General features: G+C 54.6%; 1 protein-coding gene across 1 annotated transcript; it reads left to right on the forward strand.

Annotated features, from left to right (window-relative positions):
• Window positions 1-13,023: 13,023 nt before the first annotated feature.
• Window positions 13,024-14,316, forward strand: LOC128972548 (nyctalopin-like). Its single transcript, XM_054388587.1, has one exon. It carries the CDS (start codon window positions 13,024-13,026, stop codon window positions 14,314-14,316), a length of 1,293 nt encoding a protein of 430 aa, XP_054244562.1.
• Window positions 14,317-26,602: the final 12,286 nt, after the last annotated feature.

Below are 26,602 nucleotides of genomic sequence, written 5' to 3' on the forward strand. Positions count from 1 at the left end.
AGTGATTAACATCATTTAATGGGAACTGTATGGACTTAAAGGATGAGAATCCTTAAAGAAGGAGAACATTGGGAATCACAGAATTGTCAGGGTTGGAAGGGAGCTCAAGGCTCAGCCAGTCCCAACCCCCCTGCCATGGGCAGGGACACCTCACACTACAGCAGGTTGCTCACAGCCACATCCAGCCTGGCTGCAAAAACCTCCAGGCATGAGGCTTCCACCACCTCCCTGGGCAACCTCTGCCAGTCTCTCACCACCCTCATGGGGAACAACTTCTTCCTCACATCCAATCTGAATCTCCCCACTTCTACTTTTGCTCCATCCCCCTCAGTCCTATCACTACCTGACACCCTCAAAAGTCCCTCCCCAGCTTTCTTGGAGCCCCCTTCAGATCCTGGAAGGCCACAAGAAGGTCTCCTGGGAGCCTTCTCCTCTCCAGACTGCACAACCCCAACTCTCTCAGGCTGTCCTCCAGAGCAGAGCAGCTCCAGCCCTCTGCTCATCCTCGGGGCCCTTCTCTGGACACCTTCCAGCACCTCCAGATCCTTCCTGGAACAGAGGCTCCAGCACTGGACACAGAGCTCCAGGTGTGGTCTGAGCAGAGTGGAGCAGAGGGGCAGAATCCCCTCCCTGGCCCTGCTGGCCACACTTCTCTTGCTGCAGCCCAGGCTCTGCTTGGCTCTCTGGGCTGCAAGTGCTCACTGCTGGCTCCTGCTGAGCTTCTCCTCCCCCAGCACCCCCAAGGCCTTTTCTTCAGGGCTGCTTTCCAGCCTGTATCAGTGCCTGGGAATGCCCTGCCCCAGCTGCAGGACCTTGCCCTTGGTCTTGTTGAACCTCCTGAGGTTGCTGATTTCTGTAGAGTGCTGATATTAGAAGTCCTAAGCTCACATTCTCTAATCAAACAACTTTTAACCAGAGGAAAGCTTTTAGTTTGAGGATGAGAAAGATTCAGGAGAGGCTCTGGAGCCTCGCTTCACCCTTAGCTCTCTGCCCTGGACCTGTCACTTTAAGCTAGAGAAGCTGCAGGCTCACAACTTAGTCACAAACATTCCATGCCTGGCTCGCTCCTCGTGGAGGGACCACACCAGCACAAATCTTCACTGCAGTGCTGAGAACAACATTTCACTGACAAACACTCTCACCCCCTCCCCTCTTTGCACCTGAACCCCTGCTGGCTCAGAAGCTGCTTCTGACCTGGCAACCCCTGCTGTTGCTTGAGGCAGAGTGAGACATTTTAACCACAGAATCACAGAATCCAACATTCAGGCTGCAAAAGCCCCTCAGGATCACCAAGTCCAACCCAGAACCCTGCTCTACAAGGCTCACCCCTAAACCATAGCCCCAAGCACCACATCCAAACCACCTTGAAACACAGCCAGGCTTGGGGACTCCACCACCTCCCTGCCCAGCACATTCCAATCCCTGACCACTCTTGCTGGGTAAAAAAATGTTTCCTCATGTCAGAGATTGAATCAAATCGGTGCAAACTAAGAGCAGAGAGCAAACTTACCTCTGCAACCTCACAGCCATCTGGGTGCAGCTCAAGGATTCTGTGCTCCTTTCTCTCTTTTCCTTCCAGCCAGTATCACCAGCAGCAATCTGCTCCCTCCCAGCTCCTGTTTTCCCACTGGGAGGCTTTAACCTACAGAGCTCAAGAACTGCAATATGAACGCTGGCCAGACCCTGCTGCTGCTGCTGCTGCAAGCAGCACCACTGGAGAAAGCCCCTGGCCACAGCCACGTGAGTATGGGCAGGAAGGGAGGAAAGGAAGGAGAAAGGGAAGGGAGGAAGAAGAGAAGAAAGGAGAAAGGGAAGGGAGGAAGAAGAGAAGAAAGGAGAAAGGGAAGTGAGGAAGAAGAGAAGAAAGGAGAAAGGGAAGGGAGGAGGAAGGGAAGGAAGGAGAAAGGGAAGGGAGGAGGAAGGGAAGGAAGGAGAAAGGGAAGGGAGGAGGAAGGGAAGGAAGGAGAAAGGGAAGGGAGGAGGAAGGGAAGAAAGGAGAAAGGGAAGGGAGGAAGAAGGGAAGAAAGGAGAAAGGGAAAAAAGGAAAAAGGGATGGGAGGAAGAAGGAAAGAAAGGAGAAAGGGAAGGGAGGAGGAAGGGAAGAAAGGAGAAAGGGAAGGGAGGAGGAAGGGAAGAAAGGAGAAAGGGAAGGGAGGAGGAAGGGAAGAGGAGAAGAAGGGGAGAAGGGGAGAAAGAGGGGAGAAGGGGAGAAAGAGGGGAGAAGGAGGGAAGAGGAGAAGGAGAAGGAAGGGGAGGGAAGGGAAAGGAAGGGGAGGGAAGGGAAAGGAAGGGGAGGGAAGGGGAGGGGAGAGAAGGGAAGGGGAGGGGAGAGGAGGGAAAGGAAGGGGATGGGAGGGGAGGGGAGGGGAGGGGAGGGGAGGGGAGGGGAGAGGCGGGGAGGGGAGGGGAGGGGAGGGGAGAGGCGGGGAGGGGAGGGGAGGGGAAGGGAGGGGCGGGGAGGGGAGGGGAGGGGAAGGGGAAGGGAAGGGAAGGGAAGGGAAGGGAAGGGAAGGGAAGGGAAGGGAAGGGGAGGGGAGGGGAGGGGAGGGGAGGGAAGGGGAGGGAAGGGGAGGGAAGGGGAGGGGAGGGAAGGGAGGGAAGGGGAGGGGAGGGAAGGGGAGGGGAGGGGAGGGGAGGGAAGGGGAGGGGAGGGGAGGGGAGGGAAGGGGAGGGGAGGGGAGGGAAGGGGAGGGAAAAAAGCTGAGGAATGGAAGGAAGGGGAGGGATTTGGTTAAAAAATGTGTACACATGGCACTTCGGGACATGATTTTATGGCCATGGGTTGATGGTTGGACTGGATGACCTAAAGACCTCTAAAGGTCTTTTCCAACCTTCATGATTCCATCATTCTTCTTCCTACTCATTCCTGTCTCATTTGAAATTGTAATGGAAAAGACAGAGGAGGAGGAGGAGGAGGGGAGATACCTTGGAACCCCTGGAATTCTAAGTACTCAGCAAAAAGTGAAGAAGATTTGGCAAGGGAACAACACCATCCATCATAGCTTGGGGGCTGAAAAAGATGTCAAGGCTTAAGCAAAAAGCTTCAAGATGAAGATTTGTACTCAGTCCCCACACACTGCAAGCACTGCCAGGAGAGTCGGGTTGGGCAAGAAGCAGGAAACAGGAGAGGCACCTTCTAGAGACACACTGCAAGGACTTGTCCTGTCCTCAGAGCAAACATCAGAGAATCACAGAAACATGCAGGTTGGAAGAGACCTTCAGGATCACCAAGTCCAACCCAGAACCCTGCTCTACAAGGCTCACCCCTAAACCATAGCCCCAAGCACCACATCCAAACCACCTTGAAACACAGCCAGGCTTGGGGACTGCACCACCTCCCTGGGCAGCACATTCCAATCCCTGACCACTCTTGCCATGAGAAAAGGTTTCCTACTGTCCAGTCTAAAAACATCTACCAAGCAGGTCAGTGGGAGCACAATGGGATGTGGGAGTGGAGGGAGTCCTGCTGCAAAGGAGCAGAAGCCCACATTTTGCTGTCAGTCATAGACTCATAGAATTGTTAGGGTTGGAAGAGATCCTGCTTGGGGTCCAGAGGGCAGCTGGCTCTCAGGTGAGGGACCTGGGCTCTCACTCTGATTCCACCTCTTCCTAACAGTGTGTGGGAGGAAGCACTCAGCCAGGAGTTCTTGCTGTGCCAGTTGCCTTGCACAAAAATAGCTGCTGAAAGATCCTGCTCCATCCTTCATCCAACAGGCAGGCTTGCTCTGGAAGCAGCAGGGGGGGGAAAGGCAAATGCATGAGAATGTTTATTTTGCAAAGATAACAAACTCAAATTGTTTAGATATAGAGATGAAGCTTTCCTTTCCAGATGTACTTTTGATCCTCACAGATAAGAGCTGTGTCTGTTCTGCTCTACCTCCAGAACTGTTGGAAACTTTGTGCTTGTTTCAGACATCTCAGCACACAGGAGATGGGAGAGATGGGGGAGATGAGGGAGATGGGGGAGATGGGGAAGATGAGGGAGATGGGGGAGATGGGGGAGATGGGGGAGATGGGGAAGATGGGGGAGATGGGGAAGATGGGGAGATGGGGAGATGGGGGAGATGGGGAGATGGGGGAGATGGGGAGATGGGAGATGAGGGAGATGGGGGAGATGAGGGAGATGGGGAAGATGAGGGAGATGGGGGAGATGGGGAGATGAGGGAGATGGGGGAGATGGGGAAGATGAGGGAGATGGGGAAGATGAGGGAGATGGGGAAGATGAGGGAGATGGGGGAGATGGGGGAGATGGGGGAGATGAGGGAGATGGGGGAGATGGGGGAGATGCACCTGCTGCAAAGGAGGTCTTACCTTGGGCTGCCCTTTGTCAAAACCTTCTCCCATTCTTCCCCTTTCCCCCACTAGTGCTCAGTGCACCCAATTCCTGATCTGATCCCAGGTTCACAGGCTCAGAGGATGTTAGGATTTGGAAGGGACCTCTGGAGATCTTCCAGTCCAACCCCCTGCCAGAGCAGGAGCAGAGAATCCAGCACAGGTCACACAGGAACACATCCAGATGGGGCTGGAAAGGCTCCAGACAAGGAGACTCCACAACCTCTCTGGGCAGCCTGCTCCAGGGCTCTGGGACCCTCCCAGTCAAGAAATTCCTCCTCATGGTGAGGTGGAACCTCCTGTGCTGCAGTTTCCATCCAGTGCCCCTTGTCCTATCCCAGGGCACAACTGAGCAGAGCCTGTCCCTGTCCCCTCCCTCCTGACCCCCACCCTCAGCTATTGATAGACATTGATCAGATCCCTCTCAGCCTTCTCCTCTCCAGACTAAACACCCCCAGGGCTCTCAGCCTCTCCTCCCCAGGCAGTGCTCCAGGCCCTTCAGCATCCTTGGAGCCCTCTGCTGGACTCTCTCCTGCAGATCCCTGTCCCTCTGGAAGAAGGGGAGCCCAGAGCACCCATCCACCCAACCCACCCACACCAAAGCACCCACCCACCCAATTCCACCCACACCAAAGCACCTACCCAACCAGTCCCACCCACACCAAAGCACCCACCCACCCAATTTCACCCACCCATTTCCACCCACACCAAGGCACCCCCCCAGTTCCTCCCAACCAATCCCACCCACACCAAAGCCCCACCCAATTCCAATAGCTCCTGAATAATTGTGTAAAATTAATGTCTTGATTGATTGATTGATTGATTATCTGATGGACTCCAAGTGTCAGGTTGTGCAGAGAGTTGCTGCTGTCAAGGATGCAGAATCCCCTCCCTGTGCTGCTGCTCTCCCTGCTCTGGATGCAGCTCAGCACACAGCTGCCTGCTGGGCTGCCAGGGACCACTGCTGGCTCCTGGGGTGCTTTTCATGTCTGTGCCCAGCCAGGAGCCCTGCCAAGGCTGAGGTTACCCTGCATGTCATTGTTTGTTCACTCCTGAGCTGTAAGTTACTAAAAGCAGCCAAGAAAACAGTCCAGCAGTGACTGCAAACAGGCAGCAGCTGCTGCTGTCAGAGGCAGTGAGCAGCTCTGCTGCAGCTCTTGGGGCAGGCCCCCAGCACCCCTGGAGCATGGTCAGGGCTCCACTCCCCAGTGCTGCACAGCTCTTATCCATGACCCTGGCAAAAGATCAACCACCAAGCACCAGGCTCTGCCCACAACAAGCACAGAGCCCAAACCTCCTGGGTGCTGCAGAAGCCAAAGGGGAGCTTCGTGGCAGCTGAGGTCTGCTCAGCCAGATCCCAACAGGCTCCTACATCCAGCTGTCAGAAAGAGCAGCTTTGGACACCACAGAGTCACACAAGGACAGCATGGGAGGGGCTGGAAGGCACCTCCAGTCATCAGCCCAGCCCCAGTCCCCTGCCAGAGCAGCACCAGGCAGGGCATGTCCCACAGGGACACATCCAGGCCTGAGGGTCTCTAGAGAAGGAGACTCCACAACCTCTCAGGGCAGGTCCAGCATTCTGAGAGTCTGTTCATTTGTGTGTTCCTGCTGCATCACTCTGCCTCAGCACACTGGAGCAACGATCTGGCAGGGATCAGCTCCAAGAGCTGCATGCTTTCAGTCTCTGAAAAGCTCCAGTGTCACATCAAGGAGCAGCACAGACAGCACCGGGCTTCAACAAAGGCCAGAACGTGGCCACACTGCTGGAATCACAGCCAGAGAGCAAGCTCATGTAGCACAAAAAGGACAGCAGGGTAAGCAGTCCACCTTCTGCCTCCTGAGCTACACAACTACAGGGAGAGCTGAGCCCAGCCCTGGCAGACACAGAGCAGCTCCCTCAGCATGACAGGGACCAGCACAAACCTGACCCCGTTCCAGGGATGCAAGGAGAAGCTTAAAGAGTCAGGGATGTTCCTAGCTGGGACGGCTCTGAGCCCACAGCTGCCAGGCTGGGTCTGAGCCCACAGCTGCCAGGCTGGGTCTGAGCCCTCAACCTCCAGGCTGGGTCTGAGCCCTCAACCTCCAGGCTGGGTCTGAGCCCTCAACTGCCAGGCTGGCTCTGAGCCCTCAACTGCCAGGCTGGGTCTGAGTCCTCAACTGCCAGGCTGGCTCTGAGCCCTCAACTGCCAGGCTGGGTCTGAGTCCTCAACTGCCAGGCTGGCTCTGAGCCCTCAACTGCCAGGCTGGCTCTGAGCCCACAGCTGCCAGGCTGGGTCTGAGTCCTCAACTGCCAGGCTGGGTCTGAGTCCTCAACTGCCAGGCTGGGTCTGAGCCCACAGCTGCCAGTCTGGGTCTGAGTCCTCAACTGCCAGGCTGGGTCTGAGTCCTCAACTGCAAGGCTGGGTCTGAGTCCTCAACTGCCAGGCTGGCTCTGAGCCCTCAACTGCCAGGCTGGCTCTGAGCCCACAGCTGCCAGGCTGGGTCTGAGTCCTCAACTGCCAGGCTGGGTCTGAGTCCTCAACTGCCAGGCTGGGTCTGAGCCCACAGCAGCCAGGCTGGGTCTGAGTCCTCAACTGCCAGGCTGGGTCTGAGTCCTCAACTGCAAGGCTGGGTCTGAGCCCTCAACTGCCAGGCTGGGTCTGAGTCCTCAACTGCCAGGCTGGCTCTGAGCCCTCAACTGCCAGGCTGGGTCTGAGTCCTCAACTGCCAGGCTGGGTCTGAGTCCTCAACTGCCAGGCTGGGTCTGAGCCCTCAACTGCAAGGCTGGGTCTGAGTCCTCAACTGCCAGCCTGGGTCTGAGTCCTCAACTGCAAGGCTGGCTCTGAGCCCTCAACTGCCAGGCTGGGTCTGAGCCCTCAACTGCCAGGCTGGGTCTGAGCCCTCAACTGCCAGGCTGGGTCTAAGTCCTCAATTGCCAGGCTGGGTCTGAGTCCTCAACTGCCAGGCTGGGACTAAGCCCTAAGCTGCCAGGCTGGGTCTGAGACCTCAACTGCCAGGCTGGGTCTGAGACCTCAACTGCCAGGCTGGGTCTGAAACCTCTGCTGCCAGGCTGGGACTAAGCTCTCAACTGCCAGGCTGGGTCTAAGTCCTCAACCTCCAGGCTGGGTCTGAGACCTCAACTGCCAGGCTAGGTCTGAGTCCTCAGCTGCCAGGCTGGGGCTGAGTCCTCAACCTCCAGGCTGGGACTAAGTCCTGAACTGCCAGGCTGGGTCTGAGTCCTCAACTGCCAGGCTGGGTCTGAGTCCTCTGCTGCCAGGCTGGGGCTGAGTCCTTAACTGCCAGGCTGGGTCTAAGCCCTCAACTGCCAGGCTGGGACTGAGTCCTCAGCTGCCAGGCTGGGTCTAAGTCCTCAACTGCCAGGCTGGGACTAAGTCATGAGTTGCCAGGCTGGGTCTGAGTTCTCAACTGCCAGGCTGGGTCTGAGTCCTCAGCTGCCAGGCTGGGGCTGAGCCCTCAACTGCCAGGCTGGGGCTGAGTCCTCAACTGCCAGGCTGGGGCTGAGTCCTCAACTGCTAGGCTGGGTCTGAGTCCTCAACTGCCAGGCTGGGACTGAGTCCTCAGCTGCCAGTTTGGGTCTGAGTCCTCAACTGCCAGGCTGGGTCTGAGTCCTCAGCTGCCAGTTTGGGTCTGAGTCCTCAACTGCCAGGCTGGGACTAAGTCCTGAACTGCCAGGCTGGGTCTAAGTCCTCAATTGCCAGGCTGGGTCTGAGTCCTCAACTGCCAGGCTGGGTCTAAGTCCTCAATTGCCAGGCTGGGTCTGAGTCCTCAATTGCCAGGCTGGGTCTAAGTCCTCAATTGCCAGGCTGGGTCTGAGTCCTCAATTGCCAGGCTGGGGCTGAGTCCTCAACCACCAGGCTGGGTCTGAGTCCTCAACCTCCAGGCTGGGTCTAAGTCCTCAACTGCCAGGCTGGGTCTGAGTCCTCAACCTCCAGGTTGGGTCTTAGTCCTCAACTGCCAGGCTGGGTCTGAGTCCTCAATTGCCAGGCTGGGTCTGAGTCCTCAGCTGCCAGGCTGGGTCTAAGTCCTCAACTGCCAGGCTGGGTCTGAGTCCTCAACTGCCAGGCTGGGTCTAAGCCCTCAACTGCCAGGCTGGGGCTGAGTCCTTAACTGCCAGGCTGGGTCTAAGTCCTCAACTGCCAGGCTGGGACTAAGTCATGAGTTGCCAGGCTGGGTCTGAGTTCTCAACTGCCAGGCTGGGTCTGAGTCCTCAGCTGCCAGGCTGGGTCTAAGCCCTCAACCTCAAGGCTGGGTCTGAGTCCTCAGCTGCCAGGCTGGGACTAAGTCCTGAACTGCCAGGCTGGGTCTGAGTCCTCAACTGCCAGGCTGGGGCTGAGTCCTCAACCTCCAGGCTGGGACTAAGTCCTCAACTGCCAGGCTGGGTCTGAGTCCTCAGCTGCCAGGCTGGGTCTAAGCCCTCAACTGCCAGGCTGGGTCTGAGTCCTCAACCTCCAGGCTGGGTCTGAGTCCTCAACTGCAAGGCTGGGTCTGAGTCCTCAACTGCCAGGCTGGGTCTGAGTCCTCAACTGCCAGGCTGGGTCTGAGTCCTCAACTGCCAGGCTGGGTCTAAGTCCTCAACTGCCAGGCTGGGGCTGAGTCCTCAACTGCCAGGCTGGGGCTGAGTCCTCAACTGCCAGGCTGGGTCTAAGTCCTCAATTGCCAGGCTGGGTCTGAGTCCTCAACTGCCAGGCTGGGTCTGAGTCCTCAACTGCCAGGCTGGGTCTGAGTCCTCAACTGCCAGGCTGGGTCTGAGCCCTCATCTGCCAGGCTGGGTCTGAGTCCTCAACTGCCAGGCTGGGTCTGAGTCCTCAACTGCCAGGCTGGGTCTGAGTCCTCAACTGCCAGGCTGGGTCTGAGCCCTCAACTGCCAGGCTGGGTCTGAGTCCTCAACTGCCAGGCTGGGTCTGAGCCCTCAACTGCCAGGCTGGGTCTGAGTCCTCAACTGCCAGGCTGGGTCTGAGTCCTCAATTGCCAGGCTGGGTCTGAGTCCTCAGCTGCCAGGCTGGGTCTGAGTCCTCAACTGCCAGGCTGGGTCTGAGTCCTCAACTGCCAGGCTGGGTCTGAGTCCTCAACTGCCAGGCTGGGTCTGAGTCCTCAACCTCCAGGCTGGGTCTGAGTCCTCAACCTCCAGGCTGGGTCTGAGTCCTCAACCTCCAGGCTGGGTCTAAGTCCTCTGCTGCCAGGCTGGGTCTGAGTCCTCAACCTCCAGGCTGGGTCTGAGTCCTCAACCTCCAGGCTGGGTCTGAGTCCTCAGCTGCCAGGCTGGGTCTGAGTCCTCAACTGCCAGGCTGGGTCTAAGTCCTCAACTGCCAGGCTGGGTCTGAGTCCTCTGCTGCCAGGCTGGGGCTGAGTCCTCAACTGCCAGGCTGGGGCTGAGTCCTTAACTGCCAGGCTGGGTCTAAGCCCTCAACTGCCAGGCTGGGGCTGAGTCCTTAACTGCCAGGCTGGGTCTGAGTCCTCAACCTCAAGGCTGGGTCTGAGTCCTCAGCTGCCAGTTTGGGTCTGAGTCCTCAACTGCCAGGCTGGGTCTGAGTCCTCAACCTCCAGGCTGGGACTAAGTCCTGAACTGCCAGGCTGGGTCTGAGTCCTCAGCTGCCAGGCTGGGACTAAGCCCTCAACTGCCAGGCTGGGTCTGAGTCCTCAACCTCCAGGCTGGGTCTGAGTCCTCAGCTGCCAGGCTGGGTCTGAGTCCTCAGCTGCCAGGCTGGGTCTAAGTCCTCAATTGCCAGGCTGGGGCTGAGTCCTCAACTGCCAGGCTGGGGCTGAGTCCTCAACTGCCAGGCTGGGGCTGAGTCCTCAATTGCCAGGCTGGGGCTGAGTCCTCAACCTCCAGGCTGGGGCTGAGTCCTCAACCTCCAGGCTGGGTCTAAGTCCTCAACTGCCAGGCTGAGTCTAAGTCCTCAATTGCCAGGCTGGGTCTGAGTTCTCAACTGCCAGGCTGGGGCTGAGTCCTCAACTGCCAGGCTGGGTCTAAGTCCTCAATTGCCAGGCTGGGGCTGAGTCCTCAACCTCCAGGTTGGGTCTGAGTTCTCAACTGCCAGGCTGGGGCTGAGTCCTCAGCTGCCAGGCTGGGTCTTAGTGCTCAACTGCCAGGCTGGGTCTGAATCCTCAACTGCCAGGCTGGGTCTAAGTCCTCAACTGCCAGGCTGGGTCTGAGTCCTCAACTGCCAGGCTGGGTCTGAGTCCTCAGCTGCCAGGCTGGGTCTGAGTCCTCAACTGCCAGGCTGGGTCTGAGTCCTCAGCTGCCAGGCTGGGTCTGAGTCCTCAACTGCCAGGCTGGGTCTGAGTCCTCAACTGCCAGGCTGGGTCTGAGCCCTCAACTGCCAGGCTGGGTCTAAGTCCTCAACTGCCAGGCTGGGTCTGAGCCCTCAGCTGCCAGGCTGGGTCTGAGTCCTCAGCTGCCAGGCTGGGTCTGAGCCCTCAACTGCCAGGCTGGGTCTGAGTCCTCAGCTGCCAGGCTGGGTCTGAGCCCTCAACTGCCAGGCTGGGTCTGAGCCCTCCTGGCATCATAAGCAAAATATTCAGCCAGCAGATTACTTCTCCCTGGCTGCCAGCTGCATTCATCAACTCCCTGGTTGCACTTTTCCTTTGCTCTCTGGATTTGGGATGCAAAGCAGGGAACAGCCTGTGGCTATGGGTTTTAGAGACCCCATCTCACCTCCAGCTTTAGATACCCCAGCACCTCCAGCTGATCAGTGGCACCCTTAGGTGTGATAGAGGCAGGGAGCCCCCTGGGAAGGGCAGTGTGCCCTTGGGGTGCTCTGCATTTCACACCCAGGGATCAGCTTTTACCACTTGCAGTCAGCTTAACCCAGCAGAAGCTCCCCCAGGACACAGCTCTCTCCCACACACTCCCAGGTGGCAGGGAGTGGGAGGCTTGCACAGCTCCTGGCTCTCTCCCATTTTGCTGCAAAGCAGCCAGCAATTGACAGTGCTGTGCTCAGGGCTCAACCAGCACCCTGCCTTGCTTGGCATCCAGACCACAGCCCAGCCCCAGGGCACCTGCCACAAGTGCAGCCACCCCAGGGTGCCAGCTTCAATTCCATCCTTTCCCCTGGGCACCTGCCATGTGTGCAGCCCTGGTGCCAGCCCCCATCCCATCCCCAGGGCACCTGCCACAAGGGCAACCACCCTAGGGTGCCAGCCCCCATCCTTTCCCCAGGGCACCTGCCACATGTGAAGCCTTGATGCCAGCCCCCATCCCCATGTGGCCCTGCCACGTGCAGCTGCCTTTGCTGAAGCCCCAACTGCAGAAAAGTACAAAAGGCCTCCCCCAGAGGCGAGGGGCTTTGAGCAAACTGCCCTCCAGACCCTGAGCAGAATGGCCAAGCCAGGAGCAGGAGTTCCTTCCTCCCAGCCACATCCTGGGCGTAGTTTGTCACCTGCTGCTCTTGAACGTTGTGGGGGCATGAGAGAATCATGGGATCCTTTTGCTTGGAAAAGAGAAGCTCTGCCAGTCTGACCAGTCTCTAACTCCACTAAGGCTGCTGCTAAACCATGGCCCTCAGCACCACATCTCTGCCTCTCCGAAACACCTCCAGGGATGAGGATTCAACCACCTCCCTGGGCAGCCTGTGCCAGGCTTTGGGAACCCTTTCATAGAATAGAATCATAGAACTGTTAGGGTTGGAAGGGAGCTCAAGGCTCAGCCAGTTCCAACCCCCTGCCATGGGCAGGGACACCTCACACTACAGCAGGTTGCTCACAGCCACATCCAGCCTGGCTGCAAAAACCTCCAGGGATGAGGCTTCCACCACCTCCCTGGGCAACCTGTGCCAGTCTCTCACCACCCTCATGGGGAACAACTTCTTCTTGACATCCAGCCTGAATCTCCCCATTTCTAGTTTTGCTCCATCCCCCCCAGTCCTATCTCTCCCTGACACCCTCAAAAGTTCCTCCCCAGCTTTCTTGGAGCCCCCTTCAGATCCTGGAAGCCCACCAGAAGGTCTCCTTGGAGCCTTCTCTTCTCCAGACTGCACAATCCCAACTCTCTCAGGCTGTCTCCATAACAGAAATGCTCCAGCCCATGGTCACCCCATGAGTTCACTTCTGGGGGTCAAAAGAGAGTCACTTAGGCTTTCTGTACAGAGAACCCCGAAATCACAGCAGCAACTGACATTCAAAATGCAGAAACTCTGAAGTATCAACAAGTCCTTTCCCCAGGGGCTTGTGGCTGGGACTCAGCATGGCCATGCAGCTGGGGACATGGCATGGGCAGCACCTGGGGCAAGAAGTGACCACACAAGTGAGAAGTGATAGGACACCTGCCACCCTAAAAAGTCCCTCAGTAGAACCATAGAATTGTTAGGGTTGGAAGGGACCTCAAGGATCATCTCCAACATGAACCTCCTCTGGAGCAGCCTGAGGTCATTTCCTCTCACCCTATCACTTGTTGCTGGGTAGAAGAGCCTGACCCACACCTGGCTCTGACCTCCTTTCGTTGGTTCGGGGAGCTGCGGAGCTGCGCTCAGCCGGGAGCTGTCCCAAGCTCTCTGCAAATCCCGGCAGAGCCGGCGGCCCCTAATCGGCTTTGCCGTGCCCGAAGCCTGGGTGCCCCGCGGGCGTGCTGCGGGCAGAGCCGGCGGAGTCCCTCTCGGCGCGCACCCAGAGTCCTGCCATGCCGGCAGCTCGCCTCGCCACAAGGTACAGCCTCTTTTCCTCGCCTCCTCCTCTCCTCCCCGCCGGGTGCTGATCATGTTCTTTCTTTTTACCTTTGCGTTCACCTGTGCAGCGGAGGCTGGGCTGAGCCCCAACCTGTCCGCCTCCTGCCCCAGCATGTGCAGCTGTGCTCCCCAGGAGGTCATCCGCTGCAACAGGGCCGGGCTGAGAGCGTTCCCTGCGCGAATCGCAGCCTCCACCACCTCTCTCAACCTCTCCAACAACTACCTGCGGATCCTCGGCGCCGGCACCTTCCAAAACCTGAGCTCCCTCCACAGCCTCTGGCTGGACGGCAACAACCTGACCTTCCTGTCCCCAGGCACCTTCCAGGCTCTGGGCAGGCTGCGAGAGCTGCACCTCAGCAGGAACTCACGTCTCACCCACCTGCATGCCAACACCTTCAGGGGGCTCCTAAACCTCATCAGCCTGGACCTGTCCCACTGCAACATCTTCGAAGTCCACCCTCTGCTCTTTTCCCACCTGCCCTCCCTGGAGAGGCTCGACCTGGCCTCCAACAACATGCGCTACGTCCCCCAGGCCTTCCACAACCTCTCCAGCCTCACCAGGCTGTCCCTGGAGGCCAACCACATAGAAGCCATCGGCAGAGACTCCCTGAAGGACCTGGGGGCCCTCTACGATCTGAATCTGAGGAAGAACCGGATCTGGATCATCCAAAGCGGCGCTTTCAGCAAGCTGCTCAGGCTGGGAGTGTTAAATTTAGGCCACAACTTCGTGGCAGATTTGCCTAATCAGCTTTTCGAGGGCTTGATCCAGCTCAGGACCATGCACCTGGAAGCCAACAGGATCAGCGCCGTGGGCTGTGCCTTCAGGCACCTGCCGAGCTTGAGAAGCCTGTACCTGAACAACAACCAGATCTCCTCCATCTCGGGCTCTGCTTTCCTGGACTTACACCACCTGCACTTCCTTCACCTGGGCAGGAACAACCTGAGCTCCCTGCCCGCGGGGCTGCTGGCAGAGCTGCCCAGGCTGAAGCACGTCCTGCTGGCCCACAACCCCTGGAGGTGTGACTGCAGGATGCTGTGGTTCTGGCGGGGGACGGCGAGGCGCCGGGCAGCCGTCCGAGGGCTGCACTGTGCCTTCATGGCCCCTAACAGCTCCCTGCCTCTGGATGCTCTCCAGCCAGGGGACCTGGCAGGCTGTGCACTGCCACCTGAGCTGGCAAGCGAAGACAAGTGCAGGGTGGATGGCACCAGCATGGCTCCAGGGCCCTCTACCCTCCCCAGCAAGGTCATCCTGCTGGCACTCCTCTGCCACACGTGGTATCTGGTGAGGGGCTGGGACACCCCCCTCCTGGCCACGTTTTGGTGATGTTTAAATAGAGATTTACTGGTGGATTTTTTTTCCCTTGCTCTCTGTTTCTCACCACAGGTGGGGTTTGTATGGAAACAGAAGGATTTCACTGTACAGGAATAAATGCTTCCTTCACAGGCACCACCCAGATCTTGAATGCTGATCACAGAATCACAGAATTCACCAGGTTGGAAAAGAACTTTGAGATCATCAAGTCCAACCTATCACCCCACACCACCTGATCAACTAAACCATGGCACTGAGTGCCTCCTCCAGGCTTATTTGAAACACTTCCAGGAACAGTGACTCCACCACCTTTCTGGGCAGCACATTCCAAGGGCCAATCTCTCTGTCTGGGAAGAATTTCTTCCTCACACCCTGCACAAACCTCCCCTGGTGCAGCTTGAGACTGTGTCCTCTCCTCCTGTCACTGGTGCCTGGGAGAGGAGACCACCCCCCACCTGGCTACAGCCTCCCTTCAGGGAGTTGTAGAGAGCAATGAGGTCTGCCCTGAGCCTCCTCTTCTCCAGGCTGAACACCCCCAGCTCCCTCAGCCTCTCCTCACAGGGCTGTGCTCCAGACCCCTCCCCAGCTTTGTTTCCCTTCTCTGGACACGTTTGAGCAACTCAACATCTTTCTTGAACTGAGGGGCCCAGAACAGGACACAACAGAGCCTAAATGGTTCACACCCAAAGGAGAAGCTCCTGTGAGCAAGTACAGGCCTGGGGGGAGGCTTGTGCTGGGATATGTGGGGCTGGGAAGTGTGGTCCCAGCACAGCCTTTGGCCCTCCCATTCCCACGTGGCCTCTCAGGCTGGGGCTGCCTTCCTGTGCCCAGCCCATGCTGGTGGTATGGTGAGCACTGCTGAAGCAGGACTGACCTGCAGGGGTTCCAGCACATCTGGAGCCCCTGCAAAAGGCTCACCCCAGCAGCATCTCTGTGAAGGTGCAGTAGTTCCCACAGCTGTCACATCCTCACACTTTGCTCTCAGAATGCAAAGCAGTGTTGGAGAAGTGGGCAAAAAAAATGTCATGGAATCACAGAACCATCTTGTTTGGAAAAGCCCTTTCAGATCATCCAGTCCAACCCTTCTCTGACTCTGCCAAGGCTGCTGCTAAACCATAGCCCCCAGCATCACATCTCTGCCTCCTTGAAACACCTCCAGGCCTGGGGGATTCAACCACCTCCCTGGGCAGCCTGTGCCAGGCTTTGAGAACCCTTCCAGTGAAGAAGTTTCTTCTCGTGTCCAACCTAAACTTCCCTTGGTGCAGCTTGAGGCCATTTCCTCTCCTCCTATCACTTGTTACTAGAGAGGAGAGGCTGCCATCAAGTGAAACGTGGTGGCTCCTCAGAGCACTGAGCCTCCACAAACTGCATGTACCCCTGCAAAGGGTTCCTTTGTCTCAGGGGTGGTCTGCAGGAGTTGTGCCTCCCTGCATTCTGTCAGTGAGCTCTAACGAGGCATCACCCCAAGCCACCAACCTCCAGCTGCTGGGAGACACTGTTGGGTCATCCAGATGCTTCCATCACAGAGGTGGTCATAGAATCACCCAGGTCGGAAAGGAAGTTGGTGTTTAGTTCAGTAATTATGAGTATGGAAGGGGTTTGCACCACCCTCACTCTCAAGAATTTCTTCCTCATCTCCAGTCTCAATCTCCCCTCTCCCAGCTCAAAGCCATTCTCCCTCATCCTGGCACTCCCAGCCCTTGTCCAAAGTCCCTCCCCAGCTCTCCTGGAGCCCTCTACAGGTACTGGAAGGCTGCTCTGAGGTCTCCCTGGAGCCTTCTCCAGCCTGAACAATCCCAACTCTCCCAGCCTGGCCCCACAGGGGAGCTTCTCCAGCCCTCTGATCATCTTGGTGGCCTCCTCTGGAGCCTCTCCAGCAGCTCCAGGTCCTTCTTGTGCTGGGGGCCCCAGCAGTGGAGGCAGTGCTGCAGGTGGGGTGTGAGAGCAGAGCAGAGCAGAGGGGCAGAATCCCCTCCCTGTGCTGCTGCTCTCCCTGCTCTGGATGCAGCTCAGCACACAGCTGCCTGCTGGGCTGCCAGGGACCAGTGCTGGCTCCTGGGGACTTTGTCACCAACTGCCAGCCCCTTCCAGTCCTTCTCAAACTGCTCTCAAGTATGTTGTAGTGAGGGTGATGCAAGGTTGTACCAGCTCAGTGTCTGCTTGGCTGATCTAATGTCACAGTATCACCTTCCTGTGCAACCAGGTGCTGCTCTTTGCAGCTCTTTGGGTTTTGCTCTCCAAGATGCATCCAGTGAGGATTTCCCACCTGACTTGCCACAGGAAGACCACCCAGACAGCACTGCAGGGAAGTGAGCATGTTTCCAGCAAGTCTCTCTGTACAAACACTGGCCACAAGCCAGGTCCCCTGTACACTGAGCACTCACAGAAGGCAGCAAGAGGGCAGAACAGGTGTGGCACACATCACTTTTGTCCCTGTCCTTAGGGGAGTTATCCCAAACCAGTAAAAGATGCCAAATGAACCTTTGCTTAGTGCTGAAAACACATAGAGCAGCACAGGGTGAGAACAGGACCCTGGGGACTGCAGGATGCCCATGAGCCAGCAAAGTGCCCTTCTGGCCAAGAAGGCCAAGAACATCCTGGGGGGCATCAGGTGTAGCCAGCAGGTCGAGGGAGGTTCTCCTCCCCCTTTTGTCTGCCCTGGTGAGGCCATATCTGGAGTGCTGTGTCCAGTTTGGGGCTCCCCAATTCAAGAGGGACAGGGACCTGTTGGAGAGAGTACAACAAAGGGTTCCAGAGATGCTGAGGGGACTGAAACATCTCTGTGATGAGAAAAGACTGAGAGAATTGGAGCTGTTTAGGTCAGAAAGGATGAGTGCCAGAGGCCAGCACAGAGCCACAAGGATGCTGCAGGCAGTGGAACATCTTCCTTATGAGGAGAGCCTGAGGGAGTTGAGGGCTCTGGAGCTTGGAGAGGAGGAGCCTGAGGGTGACCTCATTGCTGGTGATGAAGATGTGCAGGGGGAGTGCCCAGAGGCTGGAGCCAGGCTCTGCTGGGGGATGCCCAATGCCAGCACCAGGGGCAGTGGTGGAAGCTGAGCCATAGGAAGTGCCATGGGAACAGGAGGAAAGATTTTGTCACAGTGAGGGTGACAGAGCCCTGGAACAGGCTGCCCAGGGGGGTTGTGGAGTCTCCTTCTGTGGAGATATTCCAACCCCACCTGGATGTGTTCCTGTGTGAGCTGCCCTGGGTGCCCCTGCTCTGGCAGGGGGAGTTGGACTGGATGAGCTTTGGAGGTCCCTTCCAGCCTCTAACATTCTGTGATGCTGTGAAAAGAGCAGACTGAGAGAGGATCTCCTCAGTGCTGATCAATACTTCGAGGGGGGTTGGCAGCAGGATGGGACCAGGCTCTTTGCAGTGGTGCCCAGTGGCAATGGGCACAAACTGCAACACCAGGAGTCCCATCTAAACATGAGGAGGAACTTAAGGATGACAGAGCCCTGGAGCTGGCTGCTCAGACAGGTGGTGGAGTCTGTCTCAGCAGGTTCTCTAAGTCCCTACAAAATTAGTTGGGGTTTGGTTGGGGGAAGGGGGGGGCTTTGTTTTGGGGTTGTTTGTTGGGGTTTGGAGAGGAGGGGTGGGGGGGAGTTTGGTTTGGTGCTGGTTTGGGGTTTTTGTTGTTGGAGATTTTGTTTTGGGGGGGGTTGGTTGGTTTGTTGTTTGGGTTGGGGTTTTTCTTTTGGTGTGGGGATGTCTTTGGAGGCTGTTTGGTTTGGTTTGGGGTTTTTTTTTGGAGGGGGTGGGTGTTTTGTTCTTTGCTTTGGTTTTGTGGTTGTTCTTTTGTTTAGTTGGGGGTTTTTTGTTTAGTTTAGTTTTGTTGTTGGTTTAGTTCTTTGTTTTGGTTTTGTGGGGTTTTTTTGTTTTAGTTGGGGTTTTTTTGTTTAGTTTAGTTCAGTTTATTTTAGTTTAGTTTTGTGTTGTTTTGTTGTTGCTTGGGTTTTGTGGTTTTTTTTTTGGTTGGTGGTTTTTTTTTTTGTTTTGGTTTTGTGGTTTTTTTTGTTTGTTTTTTTTTTTAGTTTAATTTAATTCAGTTTAGTTTTGTTTTGGTTTGGTTTTTTGTTGTTTGGGGTTTTTTTTGAGGGAGTAAGTTTTTAGTTCTTTGGTTTGGTTTTGTGGTTTATTTTTTGTTTGGCTGGGGACTTTAGTTTAATTTAGTTTTGTTGTTTGGGGGTTTCCTTGGGGGGGGGTTGGGGTTTTTAGTTCTTTGTTTTGGTTTTGTTTGATTTTTGTTTAGTTTAGTTTTGGTTTATTGTTTGGGGTTTTTTTTTAGGGGGGGTTGGGTTTTTTGTTCTTTGTTTTGGTTTTATGTTTGTTTTTTTGTTTGGTTTTTAGTTTTGTTGTTTGGGGTTTTTTTTTGCGGGGGTGGAGTTTTTTCTTTGTTTTGGTTTTATGTTGGTTTTTGGTTTGATTGGGGGTTGTTTAGTTTGTTTTGTTTTGTTGTTTGGGGTTTTGGGGAGGGGGTTAGTTCTTTGGTTTGGTTTTGTGGTTGTTTTTTGTTGGGTTTTTGTTTTGTTTTGTCTTGTTGGTTGGGTTTGGTTTTTTTTTTTTGGGGGGTGGGGTTTTTTAGTTCTTTGTTTTGGTTTTGTGGGTTTTTTTGTTTAGTTGGTTTTTTTAGTTTAGTTTAGTTTTGTTGTTGGTTGGGGTTTGGGTTTTTTTTTGGGGGGGTGGGGTTTTAGTTCTTTGTTTTGTTTTTGTGGTTGTTTTCTTTGTTTGGCTGGGGGCTTTTGTTTTGCTGTTGCTTGGGGGTTTCTTTGGGAGGGAGTGGGGTTTTTAGTTCTTTGTTTTGGTTTTGGACACAGGATTGCAGCTGTGGTCTCAGCAGGGCAGAGCAGAGGGGGAGCAGAACCTCCCCAGCCCTGCTGGCCACACTTTTCTTGCTGCCCCCCAGGATGCCATTGGCTCTCTTGGCCACCAGGGCACATTGCTGTCCCATGCAGAACTTGCTGCCCACCAGCACTCCAAGGTCTTTCTCTGCTAGGAGATAATTCCTTCCACTCCCACGCCACCAGCTGGTGAAGCAGCGAACAGGAGCCCTGCTAAAGCCTCTGCGTTGCAAAGCAGCAGTGATGGCAACACCGAACTGCGACCCCAGGCTGCTCGCCAAGAACGCAGGGCAATGGCTTCTAACCCACAAAAAAAAAAAACCCCGCAATGAATCGTTCAAGGGATACAAGAAAAACTTCCATCAAAACACACAGACCACTGCCCTCCAAACACGGAAGAGCACAGAATGATAAAATGCATTGGGCTAGAAGGAAACCTCAAAGGTCTGCTTGAGGGAGGGCTCCAAGGATGCTGAAGGGCCTGGAGCACTGCCTGGGGAGGAGAGGCTGAGAGCCCTGGGGGTGTTTAGTCTGGAGAGGAGAAGACTGAGAGGGATCTGATCAATGTCTATCAATAGCTGAGGGCTGGGGGTCAGGAGGGAGGGGACAGGGACAGGCTCTGCTCAGTTGTACCCTGGGATAGGACAAGGGGCAATGGATGGAAACTGCAGCACAGGAGGTTCCACCTCACCATGAGGAGGAACTTCTGCACTGGGAGGGTCCCAGAGCCCTGGAGCAGGCTGCCCAGAGAGGTTGTGGAGTCTCCTTCTCTGGAGCCTTTGCAGCCCCATCTGGATGTGTTCCTGTGTGACCTGTGCTGGATTCTCTGCTCCTGCTCTGGCAGGGGGGTTGGACTGGAAGATCTCCAGCATTGTTGCCCTTCCCTGGACACCTTCCAGCATCTCAACATCTTTCTTGAACTGAGGAGCCCAGAACTGGACACAGCATTAAGGTGTAGCCTAACCAGCACTGAGCACAGAGGTGTTTGACAGTAGAGAAACAATTCTGAAGGCTTGCTTGGGATCGATCCTGCCTGCGTTGCACCACACCCTCACCCTGAGACCTCTGTTATGTTTTTACCCCAAACCTATTGAGTTACTCCATTTCTAAACTGCATTTGGCACACAAAGGAGTTGCTTTCTCATTCAGGAATTGCCACTGGATCCATACTTGCCACCTTTATCCTGGTACCAGGAGGCAAAAAGAGGCAAGAAAGGACAGATGCCTGTGGTGATTTCCACAGCCAGTGCTGCACATCTCTATTTCAGCAGGAGGGATGCAACTCCTCACACTTTATCCCTCCACCTGCAGTGAAAGCAGAGGCCACTTCCTATGGGCAGCTTTGTTTACACATTTGCTTCTGAACAGCTGGTACCAGTGGGAAGTTGCCAGCTGGCTGGACCTGGGGTTTCCTGCAACATCCACCAGGAGGGGCTGCTGGCACTGCCTGCGCTCTCTGAACAGGGAGTGCTCCCAGCCCTGCAGCAGAGGGGGTCCTGTGTGGCTCCTCTTAGGTGCACCACCTCCTCTCCAACTTCCTGCCACGTTCCTCCCTTTCACCTGCTCTGTTTTCAACTCCCACACCTCGAAAAAAAAAAAAAATTAAATCCTTAGCACTCAACTAGCCCCCCACAAACTTCCATCCCTGAAGGCCACAAGGCATGTAGGTGAGGCACAGGAGAGGATGGAGCTTCAAAGAAACCTGCTCCTCCTCACCTCCTAAAGGAGCATTTTGGGCAGGACCAGGCTCTCAACATGCTCAGAAGGACCAGCACCCAACAGCAGGCTTGCATCTGGGCATTAAAGCTGAGGTAAGACCACAGGATCAGAGGATGTTAGGGGTTGGAAGGGACCTCTGGAGATCTTCCAGCCCAACCCCCCTGCCAGAGCAGCACCAGAGAATCCAGCACAGGTCACACAGGAACACATCCAGATGGGGCTGGAAAGGCTCCAGACAAGGAGACTCCACAACCTCTCTGGGCAGCCTGCTCCAGGGCTCTGGGACCCTCCCAGTGCAGAAGTTCCTCCTCATGGTGAGGTGGAACCTCCTGTGCTGCAGTTTCCATCCATTGCCCCTTGTCCTATCCCAGGGCACAACTGAGCAGAGCCTGTCCCTGTCCCCTTCCTCTTGACCCCCAGCCCTCAGCTATTGATAGACATTGATCAGATCCCTCTCAGCCTTCTCCTCTCCAGACTAAACACCCCCAGGGCTCTCAGCATCTCCTCACCAGGCAGTGCTCCAGGCCTTTCAGCATCCTTGGAGCCCTCCCTTGGACTCTCTCCAGCAGATCCCTGTCCCTCTGGAACTGAGGAGCCCAGAACTGGATGCAATATTCCAGCTGAGGTCTCAGCAGGGCAGAGCAGAGGGGGAGGAGAACCTCCCAGGCTCTGCTGGACACACTCCTCTGAATGCCCCCCAGGACCCCCTTGGCCTTCTTGGTCCCCAGGGCACATTGCTGTCCCATGCAGAACTTGCTGCCCACCAGCACTCCCAGGTCCTTCTCCTTGGGGCTGCTCTCCAGCAGATGCCCTCCCAACCTGTCCTGCTGCAGTTTATTCTTCCTTCCCAGGTGCAGGACTCTGCACTCATCCTTGTTGACCCTCATCAGGCTCCTCTCTGCCCAGCTCTCAGCCTGTGCAAGTCTCTGAAGGGCTGCACAGCCTTCAGGCATATCAGCCAAGCCTCCCAGTTTAGTACCTTCAGCTTTGCAGCCCAGAAGCAGCAGCTGCAGGAGGGGCATAGGAGGGTTTCTGACCAGAGAAGGGGGAGGTGCTGTGAAGGAGCATCTCTCTCCAACCACTGTTTCCCAAGCAAGCACAGAAAACAGATCAACAGATAAACTCTCAAGTGCTAATAAAAGAAAAGAGGTATCTGAGATGCTGCCAGAGCTTCCTCACTCCTGTCCCTAATCCTGGAATGGTTAGGGTTGGAAGGGACCTCCAAAGTTCATCCAGTCCAACCCCCTGCACTCAGCAGGGACATCCTCCACTGTATCAGGTTGTTCAGAGCCTCACCTTGAATATCTCCAGCTATGGAGCCTCAACCACCTCCCTGGGCAACTTGTGCCAGTGTTCCACCACCCTCCTGGTGCAGAACTTGTTCCTCACATCCAATCTCAATCTGCTCTGCTCTCATGGCAAACCATTGCCCCTTGACCTGTCCCTGCAGGCCTTTGGGAGCAGTCCCTCTGCAGCCTTCTTGTAGCCTCCTTCAGGTACTGGGAGGCTGCTCTGCATGTTTGCAAGAGTGAGCAACCATCTGTCCTCCACCCTGCAAACCCTGCTCACACCCTCCTGGTTCCCCCCACCCCAAGCAGGTCACCTAGCAGCAGGGTCCACTCCCTGCACCCTTGGCTGTAGCAGTCCTGCCCCAGGCTTACCTCTGTTGCTTCTGAGTTGGGGACATTCTGTCTGCTTCTATAGTGCACCATGAGCCAGCAATGTGTCCTTGTGCCCAAGAAGGCAAATGGCATCCTGGGGTGTGGTGAGTAGGTCACAGAGGTTCTCCTGCCTCTCTGCTCTGCCCTGCTGAGACCACAGCTGGAATATTGTGTCCAGTTCAGGGCCCCTCACATCAAGAAGGAGCTCAGGGAACTGCTGGAGAGAGTCCATCCCAGAGCCCCAGAGCTGCTGCAGGCAGTGGAACATCTCCTGTGAGGCCAGGCTGAGGCAGCTGGGGCTTGGAGCTTGGAGCAGAGGAGCCTGAGGGCTGCCCTCATGGCTGGGGATAAAGATGTGCAGGGCTGGAGCCAGGCTCTGCTCAGGGATGGCCAAGGACAGCACAAGGGGCACTGGGGGCAAGCTGGAGCAGAGGAGGAGCCAGGGGAACAGGAGGGAAAGCTTTGTCCCTGTGAGGGTGCTGGAGCCTGGAGCAGGCTGCCCAGAGAGGTTGTGGAGTCTCCTGCTCTGGAGCCTTTCAAAAGCCCTCCTGGATGTGTTCTGTGTGCCCTGCCCTGGGTGACCCTGCTCTGGCAGGGGGTTGGACTGGATGAGCTTTGGAGGTCCCTTCCAGCCCCTCATGTTCTGCAATTGTGACCTGCACATCTTTCTGCTAAGGAGAGCTTAGAGAAGCTTCTGCTGCACTACCTCAACACTTCTCAACACTTACCTCAACCTTCTTCACTGTGAAGGTGCTGGAGGCCTGGAGCAGGCTGCCCAGAGAGGTTGTGGAGTCTCCTTCTCTGGAGCCTTTCCAGCCCTGTCTGGATGTGTTCCTGTGTGACCTGTGCTGGATTCTGTGGTCCTGCTCTGGCAGGGGGCTTGGACTGGAAGATCTTCAGAGGTCCCTTCCAACTCCTGACATCCTGTGAGCCTGTGACTGATCCAACCCCTCTGCAGGCAGCAGGGACACCTCCAACTAGACCAGGTTGCTCAGGGCCATAGCACTTGACCTTGACTGCCCTCAGGGATAGAGCCTCCACCACCTCCTTGGGCAACCTGTTCCACTCTAAAGATTTTCTTCCTTGTCTCCAGTCTCAGTCTCCCCTCTCCCAGCTCAAAGCCATTCTCCCTCGTGCTGGGACATTTCCAGCCCTTATCTAAAACCCCTCTCCAGCTCTCCTGGAGCCCCTTCAGGTACTGGAAGGCTGCTCTGAGGTCTCCCTGGAGCCTTCTCTTCTCCAGACTGAACAGCCCCAGCTCCTTCAGCCTGTCCCATACCAGAGGTTCTCCAGCCCTCTGATCATCTTGGTGGCCTCCTCTGGACCTGCTCCATCAGGTCCAGGTCTCTCTTGTTTTGAGGGCCCCAGAGCTGGCCCCAGCCCTGCAGGTGAGGTCTCCCCAGAGCAGAGCAGAGGGGCAGGATCCTCTCTCTCTCCACCTTTGGCCACACTGCTGTGGATGCAGCCCAGGCTGTGATGAGACCCCAAGCATCTTCTTTGAAGCCCCCAGAAATGAAGGTGCCCAAACCAATGTCTCTGTGCCTGGGTTACTGTATTCAAGCACCCCCATGGAGATGCTTCCTCCCCACAACTACTCCCCAGGCACATCAGGACTTCATTTCAGTAGCATCAATCTCCCCTCTCCCAGCCCAAAGCCATTGTCCCTCACCTTAGCACTCCCAGCCCAGAGAGGTTGTGGAGTCTCCTTCTCTGGAGACTTTCCAAACCCCACCTGGATGCCAGGGCAGGCTGCCCCTGCTGGGTCAGGGTAAATGAGGCCAGAAGCTTGTCTTTAAATCTCTTTTTTATTATTATTTTTTTTTTTTTTATCATTTCAACTAATGCTTTGCCACCATATTAACATCACTTGGAATAGCTCAGAATAGCAAATATGATCTCCAAAAATATAGCCAAGAGCTTGCCAAAGCAAGATAATATTAAATTCTATGGCTACAGCAGCTCCCTTCTTTGGCGACAACAATTCCTTTGATCTGTAAAAAATAAGTTGGTTTGTTGTTTTCTGTTTGTTTTTTATGTTCTTGTGGTTGTTGTGGGTTTTTTTTTCTGTCCCAGCACCTTTGCTGTGCAGGTTTCTTCAAGCACAAAACCTCCCCCACCAAAGCAGGTTTGGTTTGGTTTGGTTTTTTTATCCAACAGCATTTTAAATTAAAACCAAAAAAATCCAAACAAGCAACTCAACACCCACCCCCCACCCCCACCCCCCCAAAAAAAAACCAAAACCAACCCAAAAGTTAATAGTTTTCATGCAGATCTTTTCTAAAACTTCTTTTCTAGGTGCACAGAACTGAATCAAGATGCATCCAAAAACCAAAACTGCATTCACTTCCCTTCCCAGGTGGCAACCCTGCCACCAGCAACTTGATGTCTTTCTTCTGCAAGAGCTCCAAGGGGGGTGGTGGTGTTTGCATAGAGAACTTTAGGGGATGAACAAAAAAAAAATAAAACCAAATCCACAACATCAAACAGAAAGTAACCCCCAAAGGCCTCTTTTGGTAAGCAGCAAGAGGGAAAAAAAAAAAAAAAAAAAGGGCAAAACCAAAAAACCTGCCAGGATGTATTTGCCTTGAAATTGGTTAAGATGTAGGAAAAAGCACTGTGGCCAGAGAAGACCAAAGGGAGATTCCAATCTTCCTAACACCAAGGGAAGATCCCATCTGCACAATACTAGATGAAAATTCCATCTTCCCAACACCAGGGGAAGACCCCATCTGCCCAATCCCATCTGCCCTACACCAGATGAAGATCCCATATTCCTAAGACCAGAGGAAGATCCCATGTTCCCAACACCAGATGAAGATCCCATCTTCCCACTCCCATTTTCCCAGCACCAGAGGGAGATCCCATCTTCCTAAGACCAGGGGAAGATTCCATGTTCTCAACACCAGAGGAAGACCCCATTTTCCCAATTCCATCTTCCCAGTACCAGAGGGAGATGCCATCTGCCCAATCCCATCTTCCCAACATTAGATGAAGATCCCATCCTCCCAATCCCATCTTCCCAGCACCAGAGGGAGATCACATCTGCCCACCTTCCCTTAATCAGTGAGCACTGCGAGCTGGCTTGCAGCTCCCAGCTTGTACTCGAGCTTCATTTGCAAAGTTAAGGAAGAAATCAAAGCCAGCTTGGACCCTATGGACTGCAGAGAGAAATTGGATTTGTTTCCATTACAACTCAACCACCTTTTAGAGCTCTCAGGGGTTTAAAAAAAAAAAGAAAGGAAAAAAAAGAAAAAAAAGAGGAAAAAAGAAAAAGAAAGAAAAAAAAGAAAAAAGAAAAAAGGAAGAAAAAAGGAAAAAAAGAAAAAAGAAAGAAAAAAGAAAGAAAAAAGAAAGAAAAAAGAAAGAAAAAAGAAAGAAAAAAGAAAGAAAAAAGAAAGAAAAAAGAAAGAAAAAAGAAAGAAAAAATAAAGAAAAAATAAGAAAGAAAAAATAAGAAAGAAAAAATAAGAAAGAAAAAAGAAGGAAAAAGAAAAAAAGAAAGAAAGAAAGAGAAAGAAAGAAAGAAAGAAGAAAGAAAGGAAAAGAGAAAGAAAGAAAGAAGAAAGAAAAAGAAAAATAAAAAAGAAAGAAGAAAAAAGGAAAAAGGAAAGAAAAAAGAAAGGAAGAAATAAAAAGAAAGAAAAAAAAGAAAGAAAAAAAAGGAAAAAAAAGAAACGAAGAAAGAAAAAAAGAAAGAATTTTTTTTTAAAAGCCCCAAAACATGCAGGGAGCATCCGAAAAGTCCTGGAAGAGAGGCAAGCTGCAGGTGTGGTGTGAATGCATTTCTGTGAGCTCCTGGGAAGTTCAGCTCTGCTGTGGGCCTGGCTGTTGGTTCAAACTCCTCTCCCTGGGAACACTGCTAAGAGCTTTGTCTTGCAAAGCAAAACCCAAGTCCTCCAAAACTTCCACAGTCCCCAGGCCAGCAGCACTCCAGTGTGCTCACTGCTGAGCTGCTCCTCACACACCCAGGGTGGCAGGTTGGGGGTTTGCTGCATTTTATTTCTTTTTTTTAATTTTATTTTATTATTTTTTTTAACCTTTTCTTTTCTTTCCTTTTCCTTTTTGGTCATCTATTT

This window comes from Indicator indicator, chromosome 17 (genome assembly GCF_027791375.1).
Source record: "Indicator indicator isolate 239-I01 chromosome 17, UM_Iind_1.1, whole genome shotgun sequence".
In the NCBI taxonomy this organism is placed as follows: Eukaryota; Metazoa; Chordata; class Aves; order Piciformes; family Indicatoridae; genus Indicator; species Indicator indicator.

What these genes read in the sequence shown, in the direction of transcription:
- LOC128972548 (XM_054388587.1), top strand. Translation starts at nt 13,024, where the DNA reads ATGTTCTTTCTTTTTACCTTTGCGTTCACCTGTGCAGCGGAGGCTGGG.